General features: G+C 45.5%; 1 protein-coding gene across 1 annotated transcript; it reads right to left on the bottom strand.

The window, feature by feature from the left end:
* Positions 1 to 415: 415 nt before the first annotated feature.
* PDCL3 (phosducin like 3) lies at positions 416 to 11,954 on the bottom strand. The gene is made up of 6 exons (XM_040267692.1): positions 11,823 to 11,954; positions 8,694 to 8,823; positions 5,465 to 5,555; positions 5,145 to 5,288; positions 3,964 to 4,172; positions 416 to 1,275 (listed from the first exon to the last, which is right to left on the bottom strand). The coding sequence occupies exons 1-6, from the start codon at positions 11,826 to 11,828 to the stop codon at positions 1,133 to 1,135; spliced, it is 723 nt and encodes a 240-aa protein (XP_040123626.1). The 5' UTR covers positions 11,829 to 11,954; the 3' UTR covers positions 416 to 1,132.
* Positions 11,955 to 12,398: the final 444 nt, after the last annotated feature.

Genomic DNA, 12,398 nt, shown 5'->3' with positions numbered 1-12,398 from the left:
AAGCTTATTTCCACCCTGCAATTAAAATTCCATGAGGAATCCTTCAAGGAAGTCTGTGACACAGAGTAAGTTTCCACCAGAAGTGCTGGCTCTCACATGCATATAAAAATAAAGTCACTAATGCAGACACTTCTGACAGATCAAGGGTCACAGCTGCTTGTTTCTTTCTGAATGATAGCAAAAATAAACAATAATCTGTGCCCTCTCTGATTCATATCTTTTAAAGATTCAAACCAGGAGTCTTTACTATGTGTAGTGAGCACTACATTACTCAATGCAAGTATAAGGGAACAACAGTCCCCCTGATTATTCTGTTAATGTCAATTTGACGAGAAATGGTAAATGCTAAGAGGATTCTGGTTCAGAAAACATTTTCTGTTTTTTACTGACTGATTTGAGATATACTTTGGCTATCTCTGTGTGTGCTTATATCTATTTATTTCCAAAAAAGAGTTTCAGGTGACACCTTTTTCAGTAATTGAGATTAGCTCACATCTCAACAGCCTGAAAACAAAAAATTATCTTAACTAGAAAAACTATTTGACCCCAAATGGCAGTAAATTGGAATCTTTTAATAAGCCTAATCTTTTAGACTTTGGTAAGACAGTATTTCACAAAAATTATTGCCTATTTCTTCTAAATAGGATAAATACTAAGACTTCTTCCTAGCAATCATTTCTTTGAGTTAATAATCCTATTGGTAGCTCTATAAAAGAATAAAAACAAATAATATAAATGCAAAGCTTAGCTTGCCATTTTCCACTGTATAATTTATTCACATTATTAAAAAAAAAAAAAAACCTCTGTATTTCTTTTTTAATAGTTTTATGTGAATGAATAGTGAATAGTCTTAAAGCTGACCTAAAATATAAGCAAGGAAAACATAGACATCTGCCAAACTAATATCTGGCTTTTATTTTTTTCTTAAGGAAATACTATTAATTTAAAAAGAGAGTTCCTAGAAATTTAAAAGGCTCCCCAGCAATGATTATTTCTGAGATCTATGAGATTCAGAACGTAATATAAAAGACTAAAAATAACACAGTATACGTTCCTACTTTTTCCTTTTTTAAAAAAAGTTCAGATGCTGTATCACATCGGGAAAGTTCAGCAGGTTACCAGGGCCACGGCCTCAGTCATCCTCAGAATCGCTGTCCCTCTTGGCAGGGACGGAGCACCGCACCGCGGACAGCAGCACGTCTTCCACGGGCTTCTTGGGGTTCTCCTCCAGGCTTGTCTTAATGGCTCCAGACTCAGACAACTTCCACTCCAACTCTGCATGATAAAGAAAAAGCAAATTGCCTAAGATTCAGCCTGAATGGGAACCTCAAGCCACGGTGTTTTTCTAAGCAGAAACTATGACCATCCACATTTGATGACAATTTGAGGGTCATAATTATAAGGTACCTGAAAGAAAGGGGGGAAAAAAATCAGACCCTTAAGAAAGAAAACAAAAACACTTGGAAAAACTTTTCATAAAATGAGAGGAAATGAAATATGACATACATGTGAACCTCCAGGATAACTAATAAAAAACCAAGGACTAAACCCATCTTCTCACAGCTAGCTTCTTGGCTTGCACAATGTCCCAGGAAAGAAATCAGCATGAAATATATTAAGAAAATACTTTTCACAGTCTTGCTGACAATGTAATTATTAAATCCAATTTTATTTAGCAAAAGGAAACTCTTAAACCTCATATCCAATATCTCAACCTATTAGAGTCAAAGGCTCAAGGTATGATGACATGCTAGGATTGATACATTTGTTCCAAGTAGTAATAATTCTTAAAAGTGTCAGAAAAAAAAGAATCAGTGATTAAAGGCTTAGCTCCTATATTTTCAGTTCAGTTTAGTTCAGTTCAGTTGCTCAGTTGTGTCTAATTCTTTGTGACCCCATGAACCGCAGCACGCCAGACCTCCCTGTCCATCACCAACTGCCGAAGTCCACCCAAACCCATGTCCATCGAGTCGGTGATGTCACCCAACCATCTCATCCTCTGTCATCCCGTTCTCTTCCTGCCCTCAATCTTTCCCAGCATCAGGGTCTTTTCAAATGAGTTAGCTCTTCACATCAGGTGGCCAAAGTATCCTATATTTTACCCTCTTATAATCAATGAAAACCCACACTGGTGTGAGACACTGTGAAGCAAAATCAAGTGATATATTTTTCTACCCAGGCAGGAGTGAGAGACTGTCAGAAAGATTCTACACCAAACAGTCTGGTTTAAACTGATGCTCTACTAATTAGGAAACTTCTATTAAAATCTGAAAACCAGGGACTTCCCTGATGATCTAGTGGTTAAGACTCCATGCTCCCAATCCAAGGGGCCTGGGTTCGATCCCCAATCAGTGAACTAGACCTTGAATGCTACAACTAAGATCCAGTGCAGCCCAATACATTTTTTAAAAAATCTGAAAACCAATTTTACTGAAATCACATTAATTCAAAGTGTTCCACGGAGATGAACACCATCAGCATTTTCAGCTCTAGATATCTTGGTTCAATGACAAAAAAAGTCAATAAATTTCTCAAAAAAAAAAAATTCTTAGGATTTCTGATTCTTAAGGATGCATGCACACGTACATGCATATGCGTAAGTGAATGTATTTAATGTTAATGTTCATTTATATGGGGCTTTCCTGATGGCTCAGACAGACAGTAAAGAATCTGCCAGCAATTCTTTCGATCCCTGGGTTTGATCCCTGAGTTGGGAAGATCCCCTGGAAGGGGGAATGGCAACCCACTCCAGTATTTTTGCCTGGACAATTCCATGGAGCCTGGCCTACAAATGAGACTTTTTCTAGAAACAAAGACTATAATTATTATTGTATACCTATCTTTCTCCCCTAATGGCATGTTCAAAGATCAAAATAAGAGGCAAAACACATACTTAGTTTGAAATATCATACGCCTTTGAACACTGGAATAAAGCAAAACTGATATATAAATGCATCTATGTATCTGTTCACACGTTTCCCAGTTGAATATCTTATATAGTTATGTAAAGTAGAATATAAAGTCATATTTAACATGTTTCTAAAGGCTACTAACTAAAGCATAGTTGGACATATCACTGCACTCAAGGGATAAAGAATCTGACCTAGTAGGAAGCTCGTAGGCCTCAGCTTTTCTCCCACATATTGTGTGTGCATATGGATTTTAATACCTCCTATTTCACAAGTAGAAAAAAATAAAAGATATATCCTTTAGGAGGTAAGAGGCAGAATTAAATAAACTTTTCATTTAAAAGCTTCCTTTCAACTGAAAAAATATTTTTATAGAGATTTATATATGTATAAGGAGAAGGCAATGGCACCCCACTCCAGCACTCGCCTGGAAAATCCCATGGACGGAGGAGCCTGGTGGGCCACAGTCCATGGGGTCGCCAAGAGTCAGACACGACTGAGCGACTTCACTTTCACCTTTCACTTTCATGCACTGGAGAAGGAAATGGCAACCCACTCCAGTGTTCTTGCCTGGAGAATCCCAGGGACAGGGGAGCCTCATGGGCTGCCGTCTATGGGGTCGCACAGAGTCAGACATGACTGAAGCGACTTAGCAGCAGCATATATGTATAAATTTACATATATTTATGTATATTTACATATAAACATCTGTCACTAATATGTTTGGATGAATTAAATAAGAAATGAATGATGTGATCTTGAGTTATAACTAAAAAACAAACATATTCAACTGTAGGGACAAATAAAAGCACAGACAATAATATTAAGTATTTTAAAATCCATTCTGCCCTCTTTTAACTGAGAGTCCAGTTGTAATTGCTCCCAATGACTCATCTAAGATGACAGATTCAATGTTCTTCTCTTTTCACAATCACTCACACGGGACAAAGGTGACTCTATGACAAGTCATCCCACCTGCGTCTAGGAAACAGGCACCCTTAACAACAGACACACTCCCTCCCCATCCCTCACGTGTACCTCAAAGAGTCCTTACCATCCAAAGTCAGGTTCATGCCACCAAACACCAGAGGTCCGATAAACTGAGCCTTGATGTCACCTTCGAGGTACACAAATATCGTGGGCAGATTCCTATCAGGGTAACTGGGTATGCAGGTGGTTGAAATGGCTTTGATAAACTTGACATCAGGAAACTTCCTGGCAAGGGCACTGAAGTGCTGATTTATCAGGGCACAGAGGGGAATCCTGCGAAATAAAGAGAAGCAACTGCGAGTTTGTGTCTGTGTACAGTAAACCTCAGCTGCCCTTCTGCCCCAGAGAAAACCTCACGACAGCTTCACGAGCGCTTCTGCTATTCCAGCCAAGACGAACAAACGGCGTTTAAAACCTTTCTACAGGTCTGGGCAAAATGTTCAGAAGCCAAAGTCCAATTTAATCTGACCGAGCAAGTCAGAAAAGCAGCTCCACTGTAAAAGATAACTGTCTTGCTTTTCTAAAGGAGAGCGCATCCAAGGCTTAGAATGTGTGATTCAGAATGCACTTCCGGCTTGAAAGAAACTCCTACACAAGCAATGGACTCCACACGGTGGGGGCAAAACTGAAGGTGAGGCGCTAGGGGCTCTCTGCATCACTCGCCATGGACAATGCTCACAAAAGTCACCTGCGCCATCAAGGAGAGTGACTCACGACACGGAGTCGTGAAATGCTGGAGTTTTTTCAGAGGGACAAGTGCTTGAGGAATTCATTTACAATTAAAAAAAAAAAAAGTCTGTTCTGCTACAATTTAATAAAGCCATTTGTATTAGCCACAAATATTAATCTGAAAGTCTTAAGACAAAAATTAGACAATAACATTTGGGCAAATCTGCAACAAAAACACATAAAACATTAGTTAAAAAAAAAAACCCTCTGGTGTGAAGTAAGCCTGAGATGTTCAAGACATAAATTCACACTAGTATTTAAAGACAGGCATCAGGGCTTCCCCGGTGGCTCAGAGGTAAAGAACACCCCTGACAAAGCAGGAGACACAGGACTTGCAGGTTTGATCCCTGGGTCAGGAAGATTCCCCTGGAGAAGGAAATGACAGCCCACTGCAGTATCCTTGCCTGGGAAACCCCATGGACAGAGAAGCCTGGCAGGCTACAGTCCATGGGGTCACAGAGAGTCAGAAACGACTGAGAGACTGCACGTGCACACACACACATCAGATGAGCTCACCCTTGTTTGTAAAGGTGCAGGATGACCCACAAGCCCTCACCAGCTTTGGTAACTTCTTGAACATAATCCTTTCCCGAGATTTCCAAAACCTCTCCAAACTTATTCTTCAGTTGGGTTGCTTTCCACTCAGCCAGTCTTTGCTGCCTGCACGACAGGAGGAGGAGAGAGACATCTTACATACGTGCGCTCGCACACACCCCTTTCACACGGCAAACTCTGTAGAGGTCCAGGTTCACTTACTTATGTGCCAGGGTTATCTCAAAGGACGCACATTATAGTGCCACATGAAAAGCCAAGCAGTCCCTCTGGGTGGCACTGACCTGTACATTTCAATTGCACGTTCGTCTTCCTCATTAAATTCGTCTTCATTATCCTCCAGTTCTTCCAAAGTCATGTCTTCATATGTTTTCACTGAATGTCATTGAGTTGGTGAAAAACCAAAAATGTAAAAGATGAACGAAGATGCATTTGGGGTCTTTTCTCCTTCACTTTTCTCCTAAAGGAGTGCATGCAATACCAAAAGGCCCCTAGCCCATCAAAACCAAAATAAAAAGTAGTTAAGGTGTTACACTAGCGGTAAAGAACTCATCTGCCAATGCAGAATGTTTAGAGATGTGAGTTCAATCCCTGGGTCGGGAAGACCCCCTGGAGAAGGGCACGGCAACCCACTCCACTATTCCTGCCTGGAGAATCCTATGAACAAAGGAGCCTGGTGGGCTACACGTCCATAGGGTCGCAAACAGTCAGACATGACTAAAGCGACTTAGCACGCATGCACACATCCAAGGTGTTATACAGTAACTAAGAATGGGAGAGCATTTTTAAAAGATCAGCCAGCCTGGCTCTCTTACATTCACATGACAATAAGGATACAAACAGGAAAGCTTCCCAAATTTATAAAAGGAGAAAGGTGTATTAGCCTGGGCTCAAGTGGCCTGATCTGCAAGTCCCTGATGCTCAGGGACAGGTGCGTAACAGTTCTCATGCCTCCAAGAAGGTGGGAGGATACCCCTGGGGTCCTCCCCAGCACACCTTTGCTAGAGGTAAAGGGATTATCACCTGGTCTTCTCTTGTGAGTGGTAGGCAGCTCTCACTTCTCTTTTTTATCAATGGCTATAAAAATCTGTATTTTGTTTTTATTGCAAGACTCTTGCTTCTTGACATCCAATCAGGTTTTTGTCCCCTGACTTCCACCCTAACATGACCCAAACCTGCTCTTACCAAAGTCAGTAATGACCTGTTTACTCAACCGATGAGCATATTTGGCCTAATCCATCACTGGATGGGTGTCTCCTCCTCTCTGAAAGTCCATCTTCCTCTGGCCTCTTTTTCTCCTCCCTCCTGGCAGCCCCTCCCCCGGACCCTCTGTTGACTGGACTCCTTTCCTTCCTCACCTATACCCGCTCCCTTGGTGACTACATCTCACAGCTTTAAAACCCACCGACATACTGACAACTCCCAAATGTATGCCTCTAGCCCTTATTTCTGATTTAAGAAAACATTCCCAACTGCTCACCTACCATCTGTATTTATCTAATAAGAAATCTCAAAGTGACTAGGTCCTAAATCGAGTTCCTGATCTTCACCTCCAAACCTGCTCCTGCCCAAGCCTTCCTCATCTCACGTGGTGACTCCATCTTTCTGACCACTCAAGCCCAGAGCCTTGCAGTCTTCTTTGCCTTACTTGCTCTCACACCCATCACATGATCCGTAAGCAAATCCCGTTGGTCCTACCTTCAAAATACACCCAGATCTGGCCACTTCCACCCACCACTCTGGTGCAAGCCAATGGCATCACTTGCCAAGGGCACCACTGCAGTCGTTTCACCTGGTCTCCCCACTTCCTGCCCTGCCCGCACAGTCCGCACTCAGTAAGACAACAACAGGAAGGTGCTGTCAACACAGAGGGCACACCCCTCCTCTGTTCAAACCTCCAATGATGCCCACCTCATTAGACATCGAAGCCAAGGTCCACACTAGACGCTACAAGGTCCTAAATGTCTGACCCCTGCTTGTCCCTCTGAACCTCCTGCTTCTGTCTCCCAGTCCCCCTGGCCTCCTGGCAGATCCTCCAACATGCTGCCCACTTGCTCATTCACCTCCCTTGGGTCGACTCAAATGTCACTCCCAGTGAGGCCCTCTCTGACCCTCCAGAATTATACCCACCCCCTCCTCCAACCTTATACCCACCAGGCCTTCCCTGGTGGCTCAGATGGTAAAGAATCCACCTGCAGTGAGGGAGACCTGGGTTCGATCACTGAGTTGGGAAGATCCTCTGGAGAAGGAAATGGCTACCCACTCCAGTATTTTGGCTGGACAATTCCATGGACAGAGGAGCCTGGCAGACTACATTTCATGGGGTCTCAAAGAGTTGGACACAACTGAGCAGCTTTCACTTTCTCCTCCAACCCCTTCCTGCCTTATTTTCCTATATTTCACTCATGTATCATTTACTGTCTGTCTCCTCCATTAGAACATAAGCTCCACGAGGATAGAGTGTTTTGGCTGGCCCACGCACAGCTAAAGCCCCAGTGCCTAGAAAACACACAGCACACAGCAGTCCTTCAGTAACTGGATAGAATTTATTACATTTGCTAGATAAACGCTGTGTAATAAATTCTCCTCTAAATCCGCCCTAACATGTCAACATGGGACAGAAGTCCTAGCACCTGTGATCAACGGTTCTCAAAACTTTGGTGCGAATCAGAAACTCTCTGAGGCACTGGCTTAATATGCACATTCCTGGGCCTTACCCCCAGAGATTCTGATTCAGTAGGGACTGTGTGCTGTTGTGTTTTGTTTGTTTGCTTGTTTTTTTGACAAGTACCACAAGGGATTCCAATTCAAGTGGTATACCTACATGTGAGAAAGACCTTAGACCGCATACACTACAAGCATCTTATGTTTCCCCAAATCAAGTTATTTTAATATTCTCAATCAAACCACAAAGATAAAGCATATGCTCAGGAGACTACGACTTCCCTGGTGGCTCAGACGGTAAAGCGTCTGCCTACAATGCAGGAGACCCGGGTTCAATCCCTGGGTCGGGAAGATCTCCTGGAGAAGAAAATGGCAATCCACTCCAGTATTCTTGCTTGGAAAATCCCACGGAAGGAGGAGTCTGGTGGGCTACAGTCCATGGGGTCACAAAGAGTCGGACACGACTGAGCAACTGCACTTTCTTTCTTTCTTTCTCAGGAGACTACAAACAGTAAAAACTTCTGGGCAGATTTCCATGACATTAACCAAACTGAATCACTGACCAAAAAGTGGAGACTCAGAAATATTTTTTTCAGGGTTATCATGTGCTGATAACCCTGAAGAAAGACACAAACCAGGAACTCCGGAGATGGAGGGAGCCTCTGAAGTGCCCCCAGTTCTATGGCCCAGGAAGATGAAGCCAGAGATGCCCTGCCGGAGGGCCCAGAGGCAGTGTCCAGCCCAGCACTTCAACTCTCGCTCAGAGGATCCTTCTACTGAAGCAGTTAGAGGCTTGCCGAGGGTTTCCTAAGCAGACAGACACAGAATCACAAACACAGGTAAGCTCACCAATGGACTGCTGGAGGATCCGCTGCTCCTCTTCTTCAGCCTCCTTCTCCAGATCTTTCAAATCTTCCTTTGAAGGCAAGATGCCTTTTGTGCGTAAGATGTCATTCCACTCGGTGTCTGCGTTGGGGTCCTAGAGAAGGTGGACCAAGGGTACTGTGAGGGCCAGGTCCACTGTGGAGGGCGCCATGTTGGACAAGGGTTCAAATGGGAAAGTGCTAAGAAGAGGATTTCATACCAAATTATTCTGAAGTCTATTTCTGGCAATCTGTCAAAAGACACACAATCCCTGTTCCAACCTTCCTGTCTTAGGGTAAAAATCAGGCCATGACGTCCAGACTGACATCCATGCCGACGCCAAGGCTCTGACCTGGCTTCTCGTCAATTTTCATTAATGACTTGGAGTGATTTGTTCAACAGATATTTATTAAGTACCTACTATATGTAAATGATTGTACTAGATGGTAGGGAAGCATGGTGAATGCCAAAGTCACCAGTTTTACAGGCGAGAGAAAGAAATAGGCAATGAGTAATTAAATACACAAAGAGATAGCATGACAAATGCAATGGCCAGGCTGCTGAGGTGGACTTCCAGGGGGCGTGCAGTCCACAAGATGGGCCAAGACGTTTTCTCAGGAGAGGTGACATTTAACTGTGACTGGAGGGTGAGAAGGAGCCAGACAGAGGAGTGAAAATTTAGGAAATTACTTTCCAGGCAGAAGGACCAGCCTGTGCAAAGGGCCCGAGTACAAGATATAGACTATTCCAAAGTCCTGAGTGGCTGCAAGAAAATCAGAAGGAAGAGAGCCTGACTGATTCCCTAAAGGCCAAGGCTAAGAGGAAGAGCTGAGACGCCATGGAGATGGTCACAATAGCTGATGCTTACTGAGTCCTACATGCTGGGGACACCACAAAGTTCTTTGCCTGTACCTACCTAGTTAATCCTCACAAACTTGGGAGAGCCATGGCGTTAAGGAAGACACTGCCAGGCTGGAACAAGTCAAACTTACCAGGATCAACTATCAGAAAAAGAAATGCCAAGGTGGGCTCCTGGCTCCACAACACAGCTGCCCAAACCCTGGTTTGGCATGTCTTGGCAGGTCTGGAATATGAAACCAGGAAGCTGTGCAAAGGGTACTGGGATAACCAGGGTCTACCCTCAGTTCCCTGCCCAGTCCTGCTGAAATATATCAAAGAGAAACAAACAGAATCCCTTCCATAGGGTGGTCAGGAAGGCCCCTTAAGACATGACATTTTTGAGCAGGGGCAAAAAGCACAGAGAACACAAAGGCCAGGGCAGCTCTGAGTTTCCTCTTCATCAGATACGCTATATTTGGAGATAATCATCCTCTCCAGCCCTGATGGGGAGGATTGGAAGGACTGATGATGAAGCTAAAGCTTCAATCCTTTGGCCATCTGATGCAAACAGCTGACTCAATGGAAAAGACCCTGATGCTAGGAAAGACTGAGGGCAGCAGAATGGGGCGATAAAGCATGAGATGGTTGGATGGCAGCGGCTCAACAGCCATGAGTTTGAGCAACCTCCAGGAGATGGTGAAGGACTGGGGAGCCTAGCCTGCTGCAGTCCATGGGGTCGCAAAGAGTCCAACACGACTGAGAGACTGAACACCAACAAACCACTCCAACCCCAATCAAACCCCTCCAACCCCAATCAAACCCACACTAACTCCACTTCCCTTCTGCCACTGAGTCAGAGATGAGTTCATCAGAATTCCGAGCCACAGGAGGATCTAGGAGGCAGGAGAACGACCTTTGGAGGAGGGTCCTTTAACAGTAACAAAACTGAATCATCAGAGGTTTTCTCATAAAAGCATCCATTTCCACGGTGTCTTTTTTTTTTCACTTTTCCATCACTGCAGATGCTGACTGCAGCCATGAAATTAAAAGACGCTTACTCCTTGGAAGGAAAGTTATGACCAACCTAGATAGCATATTCGAAAGCAGAGACATTACTTTGCCAACAAAGGTCCGTCTAGTCAAGGTTATGGTTTTTCCACTGGTCATGTATGGATGTGAGAGTTGGACTATAAAGAAAGTTGAGCACTGAAGAACTGATGCTTTTCAACTGCGTTGTTGGAGAAGATTCTTGAGAGTCCCTTGGACTTCAAGGAGATCCAACCAGTCCATCCTAAAAGAAATCAGTCCTGAATATTCATTGGAAGGACTGATATTGAAGCTGAAACTCCAATACTTTGGCCACCTGATGCGAAGACCTGACTTATTTGAAAAGACTTTGATGCTGGGAAAGATTGAAGGCAGGAGGAGAAGGAGACGACAGAGGATGCTATGGTTGGATGGCATCACCGACTCAGTGGACATGGGTTTGGGTGGATTCCGGGAGTTGGTGATGGACAAGGAGGCCTGGCTACTGTGGTTCATGGGGTTGCAGAGTCGGACACGACTGAGCGACTGGACTGAACTGAACCAAGGGTTTTTAGTCAAACTGCATTAATAAATTCCTGATACAATAAAAGAACAAAACTGAGGGATTTGGTTTTATCCATTTTTAAAGGGAAAGTATGAATAACTGGGCAGCAGGACCCTCAGGCTGGACTCTAGGGTCCACAGGGGACGCACCTCAACCTGTACACCAACACTGGGAGGCAGAGAGAGAAGGATGTTGTAACCCCTCACTCAGCTCTAGGCAGGGTCAAGAACACGGGTTGTGTTATGGGACCGCCTCAGGGGAGGACCCTCCAGTTATCCGAGCCTCAGCTTCCGCATCCGTGAAGGGGGTTCATAACGCACCTGCTCAGGTGCTCGCTAAGAGAGTTAACAAGGAGGAAGTAACTGTCAGGTAAGATCCGCAGAGGCCTTCACAGGCCCAGGGTAGCCGACCTCCCGGAGAACTACCCTCAAAGATGAGATTCGGGGGTGGGACACACGGAGGGGAGCGGGCACGCCCAGCCCGCGGACACGCGAGACCACGCCCGCCCGTCCGCACTGCGCCTGCGCCGGCCTCGACTCGCGCGGCCACCCCGAGCATGAGGCGCCCGGCACGTCCCACAGGCCCGGCAAGGACAGGCAGCCGCCCGCATGGACCGAGCGGGGCAAAACGAGCGGCCGCAGCCTCCAGGCGTCGAGCCCCCTACCCCACCCCGGCTTGCTCACCTGCATTTTCTGTCAAACCGCTGGGGCCCTGCTGGCCACAGCCACCCGGCCCGTGAGCTCGCTACCGCGCACGCGCGCAGGCGCCACTCGCCTCCTCTCCCAGCCTGCCTTTCGCCCCGCCCTCCGGGAGAGGACAGGGCGGGGCCGGGGGAGGTGAGTTCTCCTCTGAGGCTGCGCCCAGGCGAGAGGCTGGACACGCCCGCTCGTGTGACTCCGAGCTAATCCCGGCCGCTGCTGAACTGAATCTTATTAGGACACATCTTCGGCCTCCGAACGGTGGGACAGAATCGGGGAGGTACCCGGCAGCTAGGTGTCATCTCCAGGCACGGATCCGATGGTTTCGGAGGTCTCGGCCCAAGAAGTCAGAGATAGAAACCCGTTTCACTGATTCGTTGTTAAGATTCAAAAGGAGGCAGGATTACCTGGAATTCAGTCACTGTCCTTGAAGGACATAAAGCAGTTCGCATAAAGCAGTTCGCCTGCTACATACCAAACACTATTCTAGGCTCTGCGGACGCGGCGGGAATCGCAACAAACGAAACCAGAAACGTGCACATCTCTTCACCTGGGTGAGCC

This window comes from Oryx dammah, unplaced genomic scaffold, assembly GCF_014754425.2.
Source record: "Oryx dammah isolate SB20612 unplaced genomic scaffold, SCBI_Odam_1.1 HiC_scaffold_25, whole genome shotgun sequence".
Classification (NCBI taxonomy): Eukaryota; Metazoa; Chordata; class Mammalia; order Artiodactyla; family Bovidae; genus Oryx; species Oryx dammah.
This window is presented reverse-complemented; position numbering and strand designations above follow the sequence as displayed.

Excerpts from the sequence above, each read along its gene's own strand:
- PDCL3 (XM_040267692.1), bottom strand. Across the intron at positions 5,556-8,693 it reads GATCCTCCAGCAGTCCATTG|TGAAAACATATGAAGACATG; the intron begins GTGAGCTTACCT and ends AATGACATTCAG. Across the intron at positions 4,173-5,144 it reads CTGCACCTTTACAAACAAGG|GATTCCCCTCTGTGCCCTGA; the intron begins GTGAGCTCATCT and ends TTTATTTCGCAG.